At 46.8% G+C, this 21800-nt stretch overlaps 1 protein-coding gene across 2 annotated transcripts; it reads left to right on the forward strand.

The window, feature by feature from the left end:
• The first annotated feature begins 256 nt into the window (after window positions 1–256).
• Window positions 257–7131, forward strand: TBX22 (T-box transcription factor 22). Of its 2 annotated transcripts, none has more exons than XM_053990225.1 (8): window positions 257–510; window positions 607–730; window positions 1060–1161; window positions 1367–1541; window positions 1752–1916; window positions 2012–2076; window positions 2156–2241; window positions 4945–7131. In XM_053990225.1, exons 1-8 carry the CDS (start codon window positions 375–377, stop codon window positions 5538–5540), a joined length of 1449 nt encoding a protein of 482 aa, XP_053846200.1. In that variant the 5' UTR covers window positions 257–374; the 3' UTR covers window positions 5541–7131. The 2 variants fall into 2 exon arrangements, with proteins under 2 accessions (XP_053846200.1, XP_053846201.1); XM_053990226.1 differs by having other exon boundaries at window positions 1806–1916.
• Window positions 7132–21800: the final 14669 nt, after the last annotated feature.

The following is a 21800-nucleotide window of genomic DNA, read 5'->3' on the forward strand; positions in this document are numbered from 1 at the left end:
AATTTCTTTGAGTTTTACAATTTAATGGAGAACAGTAACTCTTTTATTGATCCTAGACGGGGCCGGCTCCTCTTCCCCCTCTCCCCCCCCACCCCTGTGGCTCTCCCCTCCCTCCCCCTCCAACCCCCCCCGTTACTCCCATGAAATGTCACTCAATGTTTCTTATGCTCCCACCAGTTTCCAAAACAAACAGAGGAGGCTGCAGCCGTCTATTGACTCAGTTGGATGCAAGAGGATCTCGCCGTGGCCGCTGCCCCCCGACGGGAGCCGTGCGGCGGCCGGGCGAGGGGCGCCGGGTGCCGGCCGGGATGGAGCCGCCGCCGCCCGCCTGAGCCCCGCTGCCGCCCGGGGGGACCCCTGGCAGCCCGGGGGGGATGGCGCTCAGCTCCCGGGCTCACGCCTTCTCGGTGGAAGCCCTGGTGGGACGCTCGGCCAAGAGGAAGGTGCCGGAGGGCCGCGATGAGGAGCCCGGCCCCGGCTGCCGGCCGGGTCGCAGAGCCCCGGAGGCGGGTGGGTACCGGAGGGAGCCCGACGCGGCGGGGAGCGAGGGCTGCCCCCGGCCCCGGCACCTCCCGAGCCGCCCCCTGCCCTTTGTGTTCCCCGCAGAGAAGCGGCCCAAGGCCGGTGCCGAGAGCCGGGCGGGCGGGGTGCAGGTGGAGCTGCAGGGCTCCGAGCTCTGGAGGAGGTTCCACGACATCGGCACCGAGATGATCATCACCAAGGCCGGCAGGTACCGGCCGGCCCCCGTCGCCTCGCACGGGCTTTGCTTTCCGTTTGGGTTTTCTCTTTTTTTTTTTTTTTAATTTTTTTTCTTTCTCTTTTTTTTTTTTTTTTTTTTTTTTGTGGGGGACGGTGTTGTTTCTTGGGCTTTTTGTTTTGTTTTGTTTCGTTGTCTCGGGTTTCTCTAGTCTGTTGAGCTATTTCACTTAGTTCGCCCCTTTTCCCGCTATTTTCGTTGAGTTCGATTTTCCTTGCTCCCGACGCCGGTTCCCAGTTTCGCAGCCCCTTTTGGCCCCGTGAGCGGCAGCTCTCGCTCAGCCGCTGTCCCTGTGCCCGCAGGAGGATGTTCCCGTCGGTCCGGGTGAAGGTGAAGGGGCTGGAGCCGCTGCAGCAATATTACATCGCCATCGACGTCGTGCCCGTGGACTCCAAACGATACAGGTACGGGGGGACGGGCGGGGACCCCCACACCCCCGCGGGACCCGTCCTGCGCTGATGGCCGCGATCTGCGACCCGAGCGGGACACGGGGGGTCACACAGGGGTGCTGGGGGTCCGCACGCACCTATGGAATCTATAGGTGTCCGTGGGTGTGGGAGGCAGGTGGGGATGGGCTCCCGGCGGCTGACGCGGCCCGGCCCGGGCCAGGTACGTCTATCACAGCTCGCAGTGGATGGTGGCGGGGAACACGGACCACTCCTGCATCACCCCGCGCCTCTACATCCACCCCGACTCCCCCTGCTCGGGCGAGACCTGGATGAGGCAAATCATCAGCTTCGACCGCGTGAAGCTCACCAACAACGAGATGGACGACAAGGGGCACGTAGGTGTGGGGCAGCCCCGCCGGGGGGGCCGGGGAGGGGCAGAGCATCGCCCCGGGGTGCGGAGCACCATCCGGGGGGCAGCGCCGGGAAGGCGGGGGCCGGTCCCTCCTGCCCCGGGGCTCAGGGCTGGGTCCTTCCTGAGCCTCGCCTGGGGTGTTCTTCCTGCCCTTCTCCCTCCGGGGGGCTCAGCCGCCTGTCCCCCCGCACAGATCATCCTGCAGTCCATGCACAAGTACAAGCCCCGCGTCCACGTTATCGCCCAGGATTCTCGCTTCGACCTAGCGCAGATCCAGTCGCTGCCGGCCGAGGGGGTGCAGACCTTCTCCTTCCAGGAGACCGAGTTCACCACCGTCACGGCCTACCAGAACCAGCAGGTACCGGGAGCCGGGGGGATGGAGAGCCCCGATGGCCGCGGCCGCCGCTCCCAGCCCGCCCCGCTCCCCAACGACCCCTTGATTTCACCCTGCAGATCACGAAGCTGAAGATCGACAGGAATCCCTTCGCCAAAGGTTTTCGGGACCCCGGCAGGAACAGGTAAGGGCCGGGGCCGCCCCGCCGCCGCCCCCGCGCCCGCCGGCCCCGCGGCTGCGTTCAACGCGCTCTCGCCCCGCAGGGGGGTCCTGGACGGGCTCCTGGAGACCTACCCGTGGAGACCCCCCCTCGCCCTGGACTTCAAGGCTTTCGGCGCAGACAGCCAGGGTAAGTGATTCCCGCTCGCTGCCACTCCCGGCCGCACGCCCGGAGCTCCCCGCGGGGCTCCTCGGGCGGCTCGAACCATCAAAGATAACGAGGTGCGCCCAGAAAACGAATCCCTGCTTTTTGAGGGAGTTAATTCCGCGTTGGTTTGGATAAAAATCCTGTGAAAATGGATGCGAGAAGATGGGAACGACAGGATGAGGGCGCGGGCTGCTCCAGCCCCCGGCTGAAATCAGAGTTAGATGGGCAGAAAAAAATATCTGAGTGTGCAGGAGGCTAATTTGGAGTCGGGCTGTTCTGGCTTTGATCCTGTTACACTAATTGCTTCCAACCGGGTTGGGAATATCAACTACAAACGTGTAGTGGTGACCGCCCGTGCTTTCTGCAGCAGCAGCTTCTGCGCCGACAAATGCGTTATGCAACAGGAAAAAAAAAAAATCTGCATTTCGCACAGAAATGCAGAGAAGAGGAGGAAAATTTTCGGGGAAAATGCTCTCCTTCATCCTGACACAAGCAACCGGTCCTTTACATCCCTTTCCCAGAAAAACAGCTTCAGAAAGTGGTATTTGAAATCAGATTATCCATAGCGCCGAAGGGAAAAAACCAACAGGTCGTTTGCACATTGGAGCCCTCCAAGTTGGGTTTGAAGTCGCGAGTTAAATTCTCTTTTATGTCAGGAACTCTTCAAAGTTTTGGGACACACCAAGTCACCCCTGTGTCTGCCGGGAAATGCTGCAAAAATCACAGCAAACACTCATGTTCTGCAGGCGTAGAAATGAGGGCACAAAGAAATCAGATTCGGGAGAAATTTAGAGGTTTATCAGCTGTAAAGAGAACTAAAATTATTATCATTAATTGGTGGTAGTAGTAGCAGCTTTATTTGTATTATTAATAGGTTTTTTATTAATTTTATTTTTAGAAAATATCTTATGTAAAAAGCTCCTTTTGAACCCGTTTTTCGGGGGAGAGGAGGTGGTGAATGAGCTGCATGAGGAATGAAACAACCGCAACTGCAATGTTAAAGACACTAAAGTATTACTGTACATATAATATTAGAGCTGCCTGGGATTTTTGGATTTTTTTTCTTGTTTAATGTATTTGGTATTTTTCTTCAGGGTAGAAATCCTAGACTGATATAAATATAACAAAATCTGCAGTTCTACTACGAATATAATATATTTATGAAGAAAAGCCATACAACTGAAATCCCAAAGCTCTAAAACCAGGAGGAAAATTAAAAGAAATTATGATCAACATGCCGAAGAAAAAAAATTGCTGTAGGATTTTTATTTTTAAGCCTAAGAGGACGGTTGGAAAACACCTGCTCATTGATCTGCTCCATCTGCAATCCCCATTCCTAAACTTGCTGTAGAATTTGGGTGAGATTATTGCTCGGGATACCGTGCAGCAGATACTGACCCTGCTTTGCTGTGCTGTATCCAGCCACATAGAGGTTCACTCACTGCCTCACACACAAATATCAGCTCAATCCCTATTTTACATGACCCAAAGTTCCTGAGCCCTGGAGGACATCAGGATATGTCCATGGAGAGAGGACTGGATCCTGCCCTGCTGATGTCAGGAATGAAGCAGCCACTGACATCAAGCAGGGAAGGGTGAGATCTTCACACCACAAAACCTTCCCGGATTATTGTGATCAAAGGCTGACCTGTGAGAGGTTCTGCTTGTTGGGAGTTTGGAAATTAATTTGCATCACATTCAAAATCTTTGTGTTTCTAAGGTTTTTTTTTTTTTAAGATTTGCTATACCAGCAGCTGTGGTTCAGTTTTACAGTTGATTTCGGGTCGCTGGTTGTGTGTCAAGTCGGATCAGATCCCAGCCAGGCATTGTATTGGTAGGAATTGAATGTAAATTGTAGCACAAATGGATCCACATTCCCTTACATCCTTTCCCAGTGATTTTGTTAAGAAATTAAAATAAGGGCGGGGGGAGGGGGAAACCCTCTGGAAGAATTTGGTAGTAAGTGTGCAGCAGACATTTGGCTCTCCACAGGCGGGAGATGAAACCAGCATCTGTGTAGCACTAGGGCCGGCTGCTCCTGAGCACCATTTCCACCTCGGAGCAGCCATCCCATCCCTGCTAAATTTTTACTTCTTGGAGTTGCTTTTCTCCCGAATTCTGAAAGTGTTCATTCATCCCTTCTAGAAAGGAGGACGTTCACAGGACTTGTGAGTTTGAATTTCTGGAGACACCGATAGCATTCAGGGGAATGTTTCAAATTGCTTGGGAAGCCAAGTGAAATGAGTCAATTCCTGTGAGCAGGAAGGTACAAAAAAAATTCTCCATCAGGCTGAATATGCTTTTTTGTTCTTATATCCAAGGGGAAAAAGCTGTCTGGAATTTGCATGAAAAAAAGGGAACCTGAAATGGCAATGGTGTGGGTGTAGCAGGGGAGGGTCGTGCAGCCAGGTATGGATCCAGGTGTGTGTGGAGCTGCATTTACCATGATTGCAGTCCAAGGAATGGGATTAGACACGTGTAAATATTGTTCTTAGACAAATAGCAGCTAGCAATAACCATTTATGGATAGATCTTCCCATTTTCCCGGAGCTGGTCTTTGGAGCGGGTTCATGCTCAGATGGACACCAGCAGCAGGGAGACCTGGAGCGGGAGCAGGAGTCCTCCGATTGCTTGGCTGTGGGCACTAGTTAACCCAGCCTGAATGATTTCTGTTTTCCTTTCCAGGTGGGAGCTCCAGCTCTTCTCCAGTGGCCTCCAGCAGTGGGACCCCCTCTCCTCTGAATTCCCTGCTCTCTCCATCGTGCTCCCCTCCCACGCTTCACTTGCCCGCGAGCAACCTGGGCATGTCGTGCCCCGAGAGCTTCCTGCACCCCCTCAACGTTCCCCTCTACTACAAGATCTGCCCTACGAGCTTCTTGAGACAACAGGCACTCCTCCTTCCAAGCCATGAAAAACTGGGAGCCACCAACCCACACCTTTTACCCCATTTCATGGTGGATGTGCCCAAACTGTCTTCCCTGAAAAACGCCAAAGCCGAAGACTTAAACGCTCAGTGCCTACAAGCCCCCGGTTCTGCTGGTCAAATGCTGTATGGATTACATGCATCTGGAAACATTTTCCCATCAAGTCCCATTGCTCGGGAAGCACTTAATTGTTCTTTACATCCTCCATATGGCTTGTATGGTTACAACTTCTCTGTGCCATCCAGACTGATGAATGCAGCAGGGCATTTCAAAGTGAGTGACAGCATTCCGGCTGCTTTGAGGGACGGCAGATGCAATCACTCCAACTGGCACCCCACAATTAACCACTGCCTTTAGTGGGATCAGAGAATATTTCTGAGCTGTGTAAAACAAGTCCTTCCTTCCTTCATAGCCAGGGGCTCTTTAGTTATTGACTCTGAAACACTGCATGGTACAGGAGCAGGATGGGCAGGCATGTAATCCTTTTATTTTGTGGACAGAAATGTTGTGTTGTTGGGAGGGTGGAGGATCTGGGAGGGTCCGAGATGACCCTGAGGTGATACCTTTTGGCCGCATTTATGTCACAGTTGTAGGTTAAGAGCAAACTGTCAGTCACCTTTTTACTATTTGCACTCTCAAGTAGGGACATTGATGTCTGTATTTCTACAACTCTGTTTTCTCTCTCTTGCTTGCCTTTAGTTAGCTCAGAGCCCTGGGGAGCTGCTGCTCACCCACTCAACCTTGACCCCTAATTTCAAAGGGACCATCCAGGACCTGGACTTGGCAAAGGAGCCACTTCTGGCCAAGCACTCGAGCTTGTTCTTAAGTTCTCTGGGTTCTAATGGGTCCTAATTAATGACATAAAAGTCCCTCATTCTCCAAGACCCAGATACATCAGTTATCAGGGTGGGACATAAATCCAAATACCTTAAATCCAAGTATCTGCTGCCAGGGTAAAGAAAAGCAGGATGAAAGATGGATGGGGTGAGAAGCTGGAGGGGTGGCCCAGAGCCCTCTTTTCCATGCCCCACCTTCCAGTAGCACCAGCATTGATGGTGTGGTGAGAAGGACAGGACGAGGTCACACATCTCTCCTGTGGTGAGATGGATCCATGCTCAGGACATGGAGAACACATCTTGGAGAGCTGTGTGGGATAAAACATCCCCAGGAGCCCTGCAGGACAATCCTTTGACCCAGAGCTCTCAGCCCCAAGGGACACAGAAGATCCACGTGGAATCTCATCCAGCCTTGCCCGAGGGAAAGGGCAGGGATGTTCCTGGCTCCGTCCCACAGAGAACACGGATCCTTTATGGAGAATTACAACTCTACAAGCCCTGGAACATGGGATTTCCAATTCCTTCCAAAATTCCTGTTTGTTTTCTTGTAACATGTGGATATTCTTGTTATCCCTGTAAATAATCTCCAGCTCCCAAGGGTGCCATGTAACTCACAATAAATCAGGACACAGGTTTTATTCTTTATTTGATTGATGTTCAGTCTCTACCTAAAGTCAAATTTATCACTTGGTAGATGGCAGAGATTGGAAAATAAGGCTTGGTTGGGACCAGCCCTATTTTGGGATTAATCCTATATTTTCAAGCACAACACACAATATAGAGGGATTAGACACAGGCTTAAGAATCAAAACCAGAGTTTTGATTTTATTTTCATTCTTAACAGATAACAAAGTCAGACCAGAACAAGCAATAGCAAAAACCGCTAAATTAACAAAAATTACACTTTTCGTTTCATGAGACTGATAAAATTCAGACAACATTGGTTTCCTTAATTTTCCTGATGTTGGGGTTCACAGAGCCCCCAGTGATGCCAGTATGAAATGGGGGATTGTGATAAATGGTCTGTACAACTGTAAAAATGAACAAACCTGCTTTCTTGGGCTGTTTCTTAGCAGTTTATCTCATTATTTTTATTAAAAAAGAAAAAGCTTTTTTTTTTCCTTGGGCGTCCTTATTTCCAGCATTGGTGGTGACTGAATTCCCACGGCAAGTCCACTGCTGGCCCTGGCCAGGCTCTGTCCAGCTGAGTGACCACGACCCAGCCCCCACATGTGGTTGTACTCCTGGGGAGCTGGAAGGCTCTTCCTGATCAGTCACGGATTTGTGCAACGGGGAACTTCCAATTTTCCAAATATTTGCGGTTGCATAAGATATTCCAGAGTTGCTGGCCATGAGCTGTAATCCAGTAAATCAGTGTCTGGTTAAAAATGTGACTGATAATGACTGGGAGAGATATTTTTGGTGCAGTGATTTGCTCTACCAGGAATGATGCTCGGCACATTCCAATGGAGTTGAGCTGGATCTCAAAGCGCCTCCGTGGGTCCCGTAGGATCCCAGGTTTCTCCACCCTTCCTCATCGCAGCCACACGGAAAACACGCCCAGAGCCTGGTCCCTGCAAGGTCTGAGCGTGTCCCAGGGGTGCCACACTTTGGGAGGGTGCTCATCAGGCAGATCCAGAAATAGCAATTTTTCTGTATGAGAGGTCGGCACGGTGTGAGAGGAGCAGCTTTATCTGCGTTATCTGAGGGTTATTTCCATTTTCTTTGCCTTTACCTCCTGCTTTTATCCTTTCAAAAATCAGTCTAAGAAATAAAAAGGATTTGGGTGGTGTTTTCAAGCAGTCATAGCTCTCTGTCACGTGCCACCAAGGCCACCTCAGAGCAGCCTGAGCTCCCTGGCCCTTCTGGCATAGGAATATTTTCCATATCAACATTGGTGACTCAAGCTGATTCACTCACACTATAAAATAGATGGGTTTGCCTAGATATTAAAATAAATGTGCCCCAAAAAGTAGCTAACCTGCACTCTACACTCTCAGGGTCCTTTGTAAAACAGCTGCTAGCAGGAGGTGAGTGGCAGAACTCAAGAGAATAAATCAGATTAATCAGTATGATTTATTACATGTAAAACTGGGCAAACTGAGGTCGATATTTCAAGCAAGCCCATGTGACTCTCAATACAATTCCATCACGTACTGCTTTGTATTTCTTGCCACAAATATTATAGGAAAACTCATGGCCATTTCAAAGTTCACAATTCTTTGGACTTAGTGGGCAAATACAAACAGCACCTCAGTATTACGGTGCTATTTTTAACTGGGAACAGGGAGAAAAACAAAGGGTTTTTTTAGAAGACGAAACTTGCTGAACAATCTCAGCTATTAGTCATTTGACCTTTCACAAGAGGAGTTTGAAGTTATTTGGGAATATCTGAGCCTGTTTATAGCGCTCATCATGTAAAATTCGCCACTCCAGAGGTGCCGCGTCCGTACCCAGCGCCGGGACGTGGGTGGATTTAAAATCCAAGGAGACAAAATATCCGGCAATAATATTTTTAATCAAAGTGCAGTTTACTCTCTGGTTTCACCCAAATTTAATCCATCTATTGGAGAAGCCAAAGGCATAGAGGGAGCATCGGATGTCGCTTTTTGCGATGGAAGTGCCTCAGTTTACATTTGATCTGCTGAGGTTGGGGCTGTAATTAGATGATAATTTGTATCACAATTATGCAAAGCAAACGAGGATTGGATAGCAAGATAGAGCAGAACAAATAAGCACCCAGACCATTTGAAATGCATCCAGTATGGAAACCATGTCCATGTGTGGCTGGGGCCAGGGACATGTTGTTCCAATAAAGCTGCAGAAAGGGAAAAGGCCGGGATCGGTTCCTCCAAAAGTTTCAAATGCTCATGTTTACAAATTTGTATTGCACATTAATATGTAAACACAGCCTATTGGAAACAGATGAGGACTCAATATTTCTGTGCCCTTTCCTCTTAGTTTTGGGTGTCTGGTTGTCCCCCAGAACACACAACATCTGTGGTGACTCATAAAACTCAGCTCAGGAAGCTAAAGGAGAGGTTCAGATAATTATAAAATTGCTGGTGCCATGGTGAGTCTCCCATCCCAGATGGATTTTGGGTTCCGGGTGCAGGGGGATGCATTTGCAACTCCGGTGGGGTTGTGCTACGAGCACTCGGTGACTGGAGCTGCACTTTGCAGTGTCACAAGCGAAGCCTCGTTCTTTGGCATTTTCTGGATGAAATTTATAATTTTCTTTACTGCTGTGTCACTTGGAGCTATGACAGGAACCATGGCATTGCTTGGAACATGCAGGAACTCCATCCATGCCTGCTCCGTGCTCCACCAGCGCTGCACCCACTGGGAAAAGCAGCTTTTAAAACATCAATAATGATTTTTTATAAATTAATTTCCAAAAAGAAAAGGAAAAGCACCTTCCTTACAATGTAAATAAAAGCTTTGACTTGTTAATCACCTTTTCTTTCACTGGTTTATTTGCATTTTGGGATGCAAAATCCAGGCATCCCTTTCCATGGCATCCCAGACCGCCTGCCCCGGGGAGTGAATGCTGGTGGATGCAGCAGCCGAGGCTGTTGGGAATTACAGGGGCTGAGAGGATTTTTGCAGATGTTGGGAAATGCCCTGCAAGCTGTTTGTGCTTAATAGAGCTCTGGTCTCCCCAGGCTCGTGGACTTTCTGAATTTTGCAGTTATTTATAAAGCCATTTCTCTGCTGTGTCCTTTTGGTGACATTCCCAAGAAGGACCTATCGTCTACTTCCATCCATCAAACCATTTCCTCCCAGACTGCTGCTCCTAAAGCACCAACTTTTCAGTTTATTGTAGCAATTAAGTACAAGAAGGAGCCCAGGTTTTGGAAGGACCCCTTGAGCTTATAAATCAAACAACACGAAACAGCAAGTAAAAGTCAAGACCTTTCTGGAGAAGGAAACACCAGCAATAGGGAGAAAACTTTGGAAAAATAATTTTTGCTGCCTAAGGAAGCAGATCCTGAACAAAACCAGAGATGGGGGAAGGAGCTGAGGATGGCTTCTGGCCCTCTGAAGTCTGAAGATATATTGGATACATTTTGCAGATATTTTCAGCTATTTTCTCTTATTTCAAAAGCCTTGCTTTTTCAGGTTTTCAGAGAATGGTGTTTTGGAGAAATTCACTTTTTCCTTCTTGGCGCTGGCTCCAGATCTCACCTCGGAGCCGGGTCCCAGCTCCAACAATATCCTCGGGGCCCTGCCCAGCAGCTGGGAACACTTAGCAGCTCATCCGCCTGCTCTGCTCACCTGCCTGAGGAGCCCTGACAGGTCCATCTGCTTCCAGTCAGGCCTCAAATAAAACCTCCGGCTCCAAGGGGAAGGAACGAGTCAGGGACTTGTGTGGTGACTTGGAGTTACTGCTGAAATTACTCGGCTGATGCTCCAGGGGTGGATTCTGCCCTCAGCTCCTGGTCCATCAGAGTGAGCTGCTGCATCCCTTCCCCCTGGATCTGCAGCCTGAAACCAGCAGAAATTTCCTTTTTTTTAGGCAGGTCTGGGTGGATATTAAACACTGAACCACAATCCTGCTGTGCCCACGTCACCTCAAGAACTCGGTGGTTTAAACCATCACACATTGCTTTAACCACCCTGTAGGTTTAAGACAGTTTGATACATTTTGGGGCTGGGGCTGCATTTCATGTGAGTTTTCAATCCCAGGACAAAATGGCGTGATCCAGGAGGCTGGACTGGTTTTTTCTCAATAGCACCACAATACCCTCTGTGCTGAGTGCGTTTTAAACTTAGAAAAGAGCATAAATCCAGATACAAAGCAATGTTTCAAGTGCTAAGTGGTTCATACCCATATAATAGTGAATTATTATTATTATTATTATTATTATTATTATTATTATTATTATTATTATTATTATTATTATATGAGGCAATGAAATGCAAGGAGTGGAGGCTCCTGTGCCCTCCAAAGCTGTGGGGACAATTAAAGGCACCTTCAAGCGAGTCCAATAAGGTCCCATCTTCTCAAAGGACTGGAGATTTGGGGCTGGAATTAGGGATTTTTCTTCCTGCAATGGAAGCATTTCACATGTCTATCCCTAGAAATATTCAACTAGGGTTTTAGCACCACTGCCTGTGCAAAATAAACAAGTTTAATTTTACACCAATATCTTCATTTCTTGCAGCAAACCATTATGTCCAGAAGTGTTAATAAACTTAAAGATGAGAATTCAGTCTTAAAAAAATTTGATTATCAACAGTGTTTCTTCCATGGAGGTCAATCCATGTTGAATATCCAGCTGCCCCACTCAGGACATGCAGGTACCACATGTCTCCCTTCACCAGCAACACTTTTAGCTTCAGCCCTTTGCTGAATTCTTCCTTTATGTTCGTTAAAGGTCGTACTGTAAAATTAATCAAAGTCGATATGCTATTTCCTGTATCGTATTTCTTCTAACGTTATCAATATTGCTAATAAAAATAGAGATTGGAACAGTATGTTGTAATGTCCAGGATATAAGCCAGATCCTGCTGCAGCTCAAATAAATATGAATTTGGCCTTTGGCTTTCATAAAAGCAGGATAATGTCTCTATCTGGGCTCTTCTAACGGATAACATCAGCCCCCTTTGCTTCACTTCTCAGAATTCCCAGAATTTGAGAATTTAGGCTGGTAGAAGAAATAAAACTCTGTGTCCTGGAGATTTTCAAGATTAAACCAAACCAAAGTAAAGCAGAGCCCCAAACTTCATTCCCAGCTGAAACAAAATCTGACATTTTCAAAGACTTTGTGCTTTGAAAGTGATGACACTTCCCACCTTGGCCCTTGGAATTGCAAATGAGGAGCTCTTGAGGGAAAGAATGGGAAGGAGAGAACAGGGAAGAGCTCATATGGATCTGGTCAGGTCCAGGTACTTCATCCCTGCTGCTGTTTCTCCTTCCCAAGACAATATCCCCTCTTTCTGAGGAGCTTTTCAGTCAAATTTTTGGTCAAGGAATTAGGAAAGAATTCTTCCCTGTGAGGGTGGGGAGGCCCTGGCACAGAGCACCCAGGGAAGCTGTGGCTGCACCATCCCTGGAGGTGTCCAGGGCCAGGTTAGACAGGGCTTGGAGCAACCTGGGCTAGTGGAAGGTGTCCCTGCCCATGGCAGGGGTGGGTCTGCATGGGCTTTAAGGTCCCTCCACCTTAAACCATTCCACGATTCCATGAAATGGGTTTGGGTGGTGTTTGAGCTGTGTGTGCCAGTGAGGATTTTTCCCCTATGTCCAGCTCCTCTCGCCACCTTGAGGATCCCATGGAGAGTCAGGATTTCCTCAATCACACATGCATGAAGGATCCATCTGGGAGTGCATGCTCTCAGCTGCTGACCCTGGGAGTCTGTCTCCAGGTTCTGCTGGCGAGACAGCCAGAGCATCCCGCTCCAAACCAGAGCCTCCCAAATGACCAAATATCACTTATTTTTTAACTGGTTTTGAATATCGCTCATGCATCTGGAGCCATGAGCCTTAATGAGCCATAAAAAGGAGGAATTTTGCTGGGTAGGTCTCCTGGACACAGAACAGAGCAGAGGATGGAAATGAGATCCAGCTCTGCCCAAGCCAAAACTTTCTGGAGGCAATGGCGAGTGTCTCTCTTGGCCATCCTGCATTGGGCTCGTGGGGCAGGGATGCTCCTGCATCCACTGACTTCTTCCATGACCCCGCATCAGATCCAGACCATGCTCAGGCTCCTGGGAAAACTCTCTCAAAAATTTGGAAGCTTCAGTGTCTCCTTGGGGTTGCATCCCTTACCAGAGCCATGGCTTGGGGATTGGTCCACGCTCTCCCTGTGCATTTGCTCCTCAGCAGGTGAAAACAGGGATTTGCTCCTCAGCTTAAAAAACAAAACAAAACAAAACAAAACAAAACAAAACAAAACAAAAAAAAAAAAACAAAAAAAAAAAAAAAAAAAAAAAGAAAACATCTCTGGGGTGGAGAAAAGTGTTTTATTTGCAGAAATTGGGCTTGGTCAGTTTGGATCCTGGCATTCCTGCCCCAGCAGCCACGTGGCCCCAGCGCCAGCCCCCACATTTTAATTCTTCCCCTTTTTTTCCTTAAAATAGGACACACCTGTAAGGAAGGCAAATTTCTTCAAGACATTCCTGATCTGGAGCATATTAAACTGATATTTTTGTTTTGTATTTTGGATGATTTGCTCCAGTGATAACATAATAGCATGATATTTAGCCTGGGACTGATTAAAACATTTCTTTTGATCAGCGCAGCAGATTGGAACAGTTGTTTATTACTGGACAAAGCTTGGAGAAAAGGAATTAAGAAAAAAGGGCTGAAAAAAGAAACGGCTCTGGGTGGCTGTGGGGTTTGGTTTGCGCTGGGATATTTCCTTTGCTTTGGGAAAATTCTCTGTTCCAGCCGGGGTTTGGGAAGTGAGAGAAGGGAAGGATGATCCATCACACTGATGGACAACGGCTGAAAAGCTGGGCGCTGGCTGTTAAAACCACACGTGTGGGGAATAAAAGTCATTTCTCCCTCTCAGGACACACCAGTGGCCCAGATCATCACCGATTAATTCCTACATCCAAATTTAGCGTTTCCTAGTAGGAAACTTCTCAGTTACCTCAATCACTGCACACTTCAAATCTGCCTATGTTTTAAAATATAAGATTTAACTTTAAAAGCCATTTATTTTGCTTTCTTGACCAACTGCAGAGTTGTTTTGTTACAAACCTACAACATCTGAATGTAAACACGTTACTCTGGTTTAGCTCCAGTTCCTCTAAAGGCTTTTACGGCTATAGATTTTAATTACATTAATATTTTTAATAAAATCCTCTTTTTAACCGCTGGCAAGACTGTAAGGGGAAAAACAATAATATTTGGCTCTGTCTCTCTGACAGAATAATTCTTCAAGTTGCATTTGCCACATCCTCGCAGCTGCGACCAATAATCCTCTGTCTTTATGATTCTCCTCCGATATGAAATTAAAATGAACTGGAAATGTTTATGCTGCAAATGGTGTGCAACACATTAAACAGATAATGCCAGTGAAGGGTTTGCTTCAAACAGGGGCTCCTCCTCCAGCAGAGCCCCTCTGTAACTTAATCCCCCCTTTTCCCAGGCAGCAGAAATTGCTGCTCCGCAGAAAGCCTCGGACACATCGCCATATCTTCATTAAAGAGGAATTACTTCCATCTCACCATCCCCAGGTGCCACTGAAAGCAGGGCTTTGTTTCATGTGGCCCATTGCAATTCCAGTGTTTATAGCAGTGGATTCCTTGGCTTCATGGGACATTTGGAGATAAATCTATTTTGAGTCCTGTTTGCTTCCCCTGGCCTTTTCCCTGCAGCATGTTTATAGCTGCATATTAATTCCTCGGTCATGCCTTTGGAATTTTTCACTGCTTACAATAAAAAAAAAAAGAGGCCTCATGCTATTTAATCATCTCAGCCCAATATGTTTTTTGCCTGCTTGCACCAATCGATACATTGGGCTAAATCAAATTCTTTCAGGTTGTTAATGCTGAGGGGCTCCATTCCCAAGGCCTGCACCTGCCCCATGTTTTCCTTGCAAGGGGACACCTCTCCCCAGCTCCCAGGGTGACTCCCTGACGTGTGTGCAAAGGGATCCTGGGGATGTGGAGAGCCTGGGGCTGGGGAGGTGAGAGCTGTGCTCTGGTCATTTGTGTCCCTCAGTGTCCCACAGCCAGACACTGTGTCAGTGACCCGGGAGGAGAAGGAGCTTGTCCTTAATTGGGGAATTTTCCCAGCACAACCAACGGGATGCTGCTGCTTCTTGGACTCCACCACCACCGGATGGTTTGGGTTAAACCATAAAGCCCATCCAGTTCCATCCCCTGCCACGGGCAGGGACAGCTTCCACTATCCCAGGGTGCTCCAAGCCCTGTCCAGTCTGGGCTTGGACACTTCCAGGGATCCAGTGGTAGCCATAGCTTCTCTGGGCCAGGGCCTCCCCACCCTCACCTCTGCTCAGAAACATGGTTTCTGCTACATGGCTCTGACTTGAAGACTGGGAAGTCCCATCAACTTTGCTTTAATATTTCAAAGTGTTGGGAATCATCGCTATTTGTTCCTCCAGAGAAACCCAACCCCTCTAGACAGCACTGGCAGAACAAAAAAAATTAGATTTATAGGAGCACATTGTCATTTTGGGTTGGGCAGAGTTTATCCCACACTCTCTGTACAGCAGCATAAATCTGGCCGGGGAGGGAAGGAAAGGAATGGCAGCACGAGCTGTCAGCAACTCCCTGGGATCTGACAGAGTCCAGCAAACACTCCCCCCATGCTGACCCTGCCTGTCAATCAGCTTTTGGGGAGAAGCCCCTTCCCACCCTCCCCTCGGCCCTTCGGCGAGGAGCAGCAGCCAGCTCCAATTTGGAATAGCTGTCATTTATCATTATTTCAGGGGGGAAGGGGCCAAGAAGGTTCTCCTCACCCCGAAGGTGCAGGCAGAGCAGAATTTGAGATGATGGGTGGGGATTTCCACTGGCACAAATGGGAATAAGACTCGGAGCTTTCCAGGCTGCACCAAAAATAGCGGCCCAATTTCAATCTCAATTAGAGCTCGGTAACCCCGGAGTATAATTCAGGAGTCAGCTTCTAATATTTCAATTCAGGATGAAGAATAATATTCCACTTCCCCCTCTGCAGCCCGAGCGATTTTCATTTCATAGGGGCTAATCTTGACTCGAACATGTGTTTCAGTGAGATGCTCAAGGATATGAGTGTGCTAAAGAAAATATGGGAAAAAGTTGTGCAGAAATGGCTGTGTAAAGGTCTATGGAGGAGTCAGCTCCTTGGAATCATGGAATCATGCAACGGTTTGGGTTGGAAGGGATGGTAAAGCCCATCTCATTCCACTAGCCCAGGTTGCTCCAAGCCCTGTCCAACCTGGCCTTGGACAATTCCAGGGATCCAGGGGCAACCACAGCTTCTCTGGGCACCCTGGTGCCACGGCCTGGCCACCCTCACAGGAAGGAATTTACTCTCAAAATCTCATCTAACACTCCCCTTTTTCAGTTTAAAGCCTTTCATTTATTTTTCACATGTCCCTATTACTATAGAGCCCCACCAACAAGCCTGATGGAAAAGAAAAATATGCAAAAAACCTCCCAGATTTATTCTTTATTTTGGAAAACATTCTTTTTCCAAGGCTTCCAATCAGTATTATTCTAATAATAAATTTGTCTAAGAATTAACATTTTAAAACTACTGCCTGAAGAATATCTTGCATTTTAGAATGCGAGTCACAATCTGATTTCATTCTGATGACAAAGGAAATTATCTTTAATATTCAAATTAAGATTATTATTTAGGAAACATAATATTTTTCACTTACATGCTTCACCCATGAGCACTTTTTTAGGATTTAAAAGTAAAGAGTTATATGAAGGGATTGATCCCTTGGGTAGGAAGAGGGAGGAAAAACATACGTATTTTTGCAACAGCCCTTTTTATTTTCAGCCCTTTTGCATTCTGTCACTGGAAACTGCTGGGGTAGAAAAGCTCCTTCAGAGTTTTTGCTCCCCTGTGGACTTTGCTGCAGCTTTGGCTCATCCCTCCAAACGACAAGGCCGACACGTTGGCGAGTGCCCCTTCCCTGTGCCGCCGGCGTTCACCCTTTGCCGTAGGAATTATTTCTTTGTTACTTAATCATCTGTAATTATCTCCTGGAGTAAATTCTGTTGGTGCATCAATTTTCAAACACAACAGTCATTTTTATCAGTCATGTTTATTTAATTTTAGCTGATTAGCACAGAACCTAACAAGTGGCTTAGACTAACAGTGTGTCACTGCCCAAGTATTTTGTAGGTAACAAGAAGACATGGAATAGTGCACATGTTGCTTTGTCTGCATTAATCTATTTACATTGTAATTCTTCAACTGTTTTTAATGGCTGGTTCAGCTGGAAGCAATTAGTTGTCTAAATTAAAGCCACATTTCTCACTTAGTGCACTGGGAAGGCTTTTTGCCGTTGTCTTTTCTTTGCTTTTTGTTTTCCAAATCAAGACAGATACCGTTTGAAAATGCATGAAATCTTATTGAGGGGATTGATCTGGGTGTTTGGAGCTGTGTTCCCGTGTGTTTGTCTGGAAGCCAAAGTTTTGGATGGGCCAGGGAATGGTGTGTTTGGAGGTGCGCCCTGGAGCAGGGCTGTCAGCACAGCAGCAGCAGCCGGGCCTTGGAGCCAGACCTCGGGGCAGCTCCGAGAGCAGGAGTGGAGCAAAGCCACGAGAAGAGAAAGCACTGGATACTCTGGGCTGTCCTGCAGGGGCAGGAGCCCGTGGTTTATATATTAATTAAATTTAAAAATGGGCTTGTGTTAAGTAGAATGTAATTTATGCAGCGCTTCAGAGCACGGTGTCAGTGCGTGTTGGATCCCACCCTCTTTTTTATTTTACAGGTTAAAATGTCACATTTTTAAAGCAGGCATGGAACGCTTGGTGTTAGGCTGGTGTTGGTCCACCCCATCTCTGCTCATCTCATTCTATAACTCAATGATATTACAACCTAATGTCTCCCATGAGGTTTGGACTTTCTGTGCAAGGTGAGAATTTTTCCTTAAAAAGTACTATTTTATGCTGTTTGTTTAAAAATAAAACAAAACAAAAAATAAAATAAAATAAAATAAAATAAAATAAAATAAAATAAAATAAAATAAAATAAAATAAAATAAAATATTCTCCATGCATTGACTCTTAAAATCAATGTGTAAAGTCAATGACTTATGAAGGCAAGGAAAGAAAGCCCCACTGTGCCTTCCCTGGACTTCAGAACACCCTATAAAGTGGTACCCAGTGCAGCAGCCTGGGAAGGAGGATACCCCCACAGAAAAGAAGGATTTAAGTCGTTGTGTCCCAATGCACCTCCAGGGCCCATTGGACAGGTTTCAGTTTGAGCATCATTGAAATTGACACATTTTATTTTCATTTTGGTAAAAAAATTAATTTTAAAAAATTAATAAAATTCACATGTGGCCTAGTCCAGACTGAATCTTCGCTTAAGTCGATATTCCAGTAAATTAGGTTTGGTCCAGATTTCCTCCTGAGGAAGGTTTAGCTGGTGATCCAGCAAAACAGTGAAGGGAGGGAAGGCTATCAACCTGTTTGCTGCTCTTCTCCTCACCTCCAAACCCTAAAGCCCCAGTGAAGAGTCCTCTGTCTTCTCTTCAGTGCAAAGCCAGGAACCCCTCAGGTGTGTGTGTGTGTGTGTGTGTGTGTGTGTGTGTGCTCCTTCTCCCTCAGACATTGTGTGTGCTCCTTCTCCCTCAGACATGGCATGTGTGTGCTCCTTCTCCCTCAGACATGTTGTGTGTGCCCCTTCTCCCTCAGACATGGTGTGTGCTCATTGTCCCCTCAGACATGATGCACGTGCTCCTTTTTCCCCTCAGACACTGTGTGTGTGCTCCTTCTCCCTCAAACATGGTGTGTGTGAGCTCCTTCTCCCTCAGACATGGTGTGTGTGAGCTCCTCCTCCCCTCAGACATGGTGTGTGTGAGCTCCTCCTCCCCTCAGACATGGTGTGCGTGTGCCCCTTCTCCCTCAGACATGGCATGTGTGTGCTCCTTCTCCCTCAGACACTGTGTGTGTGCTCCTTCTCCCCTCAGACATGGCGTGTGCTCCCTTCTCCCTCAGACATGTGTGTGCCCCCTTTCCCAGCCCATCCCAGCTGTCCCTCATTACATGCTCCGCCTGAGCCCCACGCAGGGTCGGGTTGCGCCGAGGCAAAGGTCAGAGGAACCTCCAGCCTGCATTTTGCCATCACTTGATTATTCAGATAACAAACAACCCAAAGACTGATGGGGCTTCTCTGTGACCACAGACAGGGCCCGATCACTGTAGCAAAAGAAAAAGGCCATTTCTAATTCCTCCTGGCTTCCTTCTATCCTGAATCTCCCAAAAATAATTCAGCAAGCAGATGGTGTTTGTGGAGCTGGTGCTTGGCTGCAGACTCCTTGCTCTGCCACGTCCTGCTTTTAATATACTGCCCAGCATTAATCAAGCAGTTTAGAAGCATCCTGTATCAGTTGTGCAAAACAGGGCTTAAATGATTTACTGTCGGATTCTTTCAGCTCCTGTTAGGCTCCTGTTTTTCTTTCATGTGGGGAGCAGGGGTCAGTGGCGGCAGGAGATCCGTGCTTTCACTTGGCCAACATTTGCTGCTGTCATTCCGAGCCCGCTCCGGTCCCCGCCGAGCGACGGATGTGTTCATGCTCCCAGCCCTGGATGCTAATTGATTTTAGGGAGCCCATTCATCAGTTAAATTTAGTAGATCACCCACCAGGTTTGCTGTTCACTGTCAAAGGTAATTCAATTAAAACTCCACAAGTGTGACTAACCAGTGGATGGTAAATATGTTCACCAGCTGTGTTTGCTGGGCCTTCTCCACCCTATTGTGTCTGTGCCTGGTGGAGGATGTGCCCGAGCCCTATACCTTGGCTGATTAATATATACAACAAATCTGCAGCACTGCCAAAAAATTAAGTGCAAATGCCATCTTTGGGATGTGAATGTCTGGACCTAAGAGCTTCAGAGAAGATAAATCCTCAGGTGTGTTCAAGGCAGCAGTGCTACAGTGGTTGAATTAACTCAGGTCTTGGGGTTTTTAAAATACCTTCCAAGGAATCCAATTATTTTGGTTTTGAAAATAATTTCCAAAGAATCCAATTTGTCTCTTAAAATCCATTGACAGTTTGGTTTCTCCTCATTCACTCCCACTTTGCCCTCAGCCAAAGTTGATGTGAAACCATCCAGTGTGGTTATTTCCATCACCAGAGCCATGTATAAATCAGGGATGCATCACAGGAGCTCACGGAAAGATATTTCTATCAAACCCTGAGGTGGGGGAAGCTTGCTGGACCCTCCTGCCTGACCAACTGAGCTTTGAATCTCCTGCCTGCTGCCATCGGGCGCTCACATGTGGTTTGGTAGTAATTAAGTGCATCGTTAACGATCCCATTGCACGCCACAGGACAAAATGGTGTGTCTGCTTAATAGATTAAAGGAAAACATTCTCTGAAAAGCACAGGTAAACAAGATACTCATCCCTCAACCTTTCACCCTGGAAGACCAAGGTTCACATCCCACTGGAGCACAAATAAATAGGGACTGGACTCCCCTGGCTCGCTGCTGGGGGGTTTATAGTCATGGTGAGACTATTTTGGAGCACGGCAGAGTTGGTGGGGATGGGAGAGGATGAATGGGATGTGGGCTTGGAGCAGAGAAATTCCTTAAATCCCTGCCCATCCAGAAAGTAACATGGATTTCCTTACAGTCAATACAGTACTTAGAGTGGATGCCTAAAATTCTTCTTAAAAATTAATTAGGCAGCAACGTGGAGTTTCCAGGAGCTTCCACGGCACAGATCCCATTCCAGCAGCCCCTTCTGCAAGAGCAGAAGCCCACACAACACTGAGATTTCCTGATTTCCCTGTGGCTGTAGGAAATAAATGAGCTGGAACGACTCTGCAAACCACCGGCCTTCCTGCACATCTCTGTAGTGCAGGAGGAGGAAAACCTGTGTGGTAAAGAGTATCCTGAGAAAACAGCCAGATTTCCCAAACATCCCCATAAACCTTAATGAAGAGCTTGGGAATATCTGGTTTATTTATTACTCCAACCACAGGCTAAAAAAAAACTTCAGCAAAAGCATTAAATTTGGAAGAGAACCTGGGATATTCTATATTTGCTGCTTTAAACTCACTACACACCAGGCAGCTTGGGGTTTGGTGAGTATTAATCTTTGTATTTCTAAAAAAATTTGAATGAAAAAACAGTACTATTGTTAAATGTAATAATTACCACTAATAAATTATTACTTCTACTCTCTACACATAGAACTACTCTGCAAAAAAAAAGTTGTAATTTTACATGAAAATATGAAGATTTTAAGCAGTGGTCAAATACTTACAGAGAGGTAACTGGATAAGGAATGGCTTTGATATAGAGCTGCTGTCAGGAATTCTCTTTTGGTTGGTGCTGTTGACTCTCTCCCTTCTTCTGGCATTATTAAATAAAGGCACCTGCTCTACAAATCAGCAGAAATCTGGAAAATCATTATCACTCCAACACGGAAACGATGCCCATCACGACAGAACAAATGGGGAATGGAGCCTACACAGGACTTTAAAAAAGGGCTCTATTTGTCAAATTACCAGAGGAAAAGTTGATCTTACTGTTATGGACTTTATCCACTTCCAGGTCACATCAATTAGTCACAGCAGGCTCGTGGAGACTGGAACTAATTTACAACACTCTGAACAGGCCTGCCAGCTTCTCCGATGGATTTCCAGGCAAATATTGGGACTTCAGATGGAGCCTAGAACTGAAAAACCACCAGCAACAAAGATCCAGCTTAATGGTTCCAGTAATGACCCATTCTGCAGCACAAGAAACAAAGCCCTGGTTGTGATAAGAATAAAGGGAAATATCGCCTGTAGAGAGTCCAGGGTTATGTTTATCTAATCTTTGAAAAAAGAAAGGAGTCATAAAAGGTTTAATAAAAAATACTGAGTGTCTTTAAAGGAAGCTTTCAAATGCTTTCCTATCTCTGACAGCTGATTTTGACAGAAATTGATTGTGATAAAGAATTATGAATCAGATAGCAGGGAAATTAAATTAAGCTGATTATTATCTTGTCAGATACACACATTATGTCATGTTCGTTGCTTTAGACTTTTGCAAAACAATTGTTTCCTTCAGGTTTAATACACTTAGAATATCCTAAGCAATACACACAGGCATGATTGTAGAACATCTTTGTTTTTAGACATTTAGATTTTAT

Source organism: Vidua macroura, chromosome 14, assembly GCF_024509145.1.
Source record: "Vidua macroura isolate BioBank_ID:100142 chromosome 14, ASM2450914v1, whole genome shotgun sequence".
In the NCBI taxonomy this organism is placed as follows: Eukaryota; Metazoa; Chordata; class Aves; order Passeriformes; family Viduidae; genus Vidua; species Vidua macroura.

Bases quoted from the DNA above. Each gene is read 5' to 3' on its own strand.
- TBX22 (XM_053990225.1), top strand. From the start codon at position 375: ATGGCGCTCAGCTCCCGGGCTCACGCCTTCTCGGTGGAAGCCCTGGTG. The intron at 511-606 runs GTGGGTACCGGA...TGTTCCCCGCAG, and splicing joins TCGCAGAGCCCCGGAGGCGG to AGAAGCGGCCCAAGGCCGGT. The intron at 2,077-2,155 runs GTAAGGGCCGGG...CTCGCCCCGCAG, and splicing joins CGGGACCCCGGCAGGAACAG to GGGGGTCCTGGACGGGCTCC.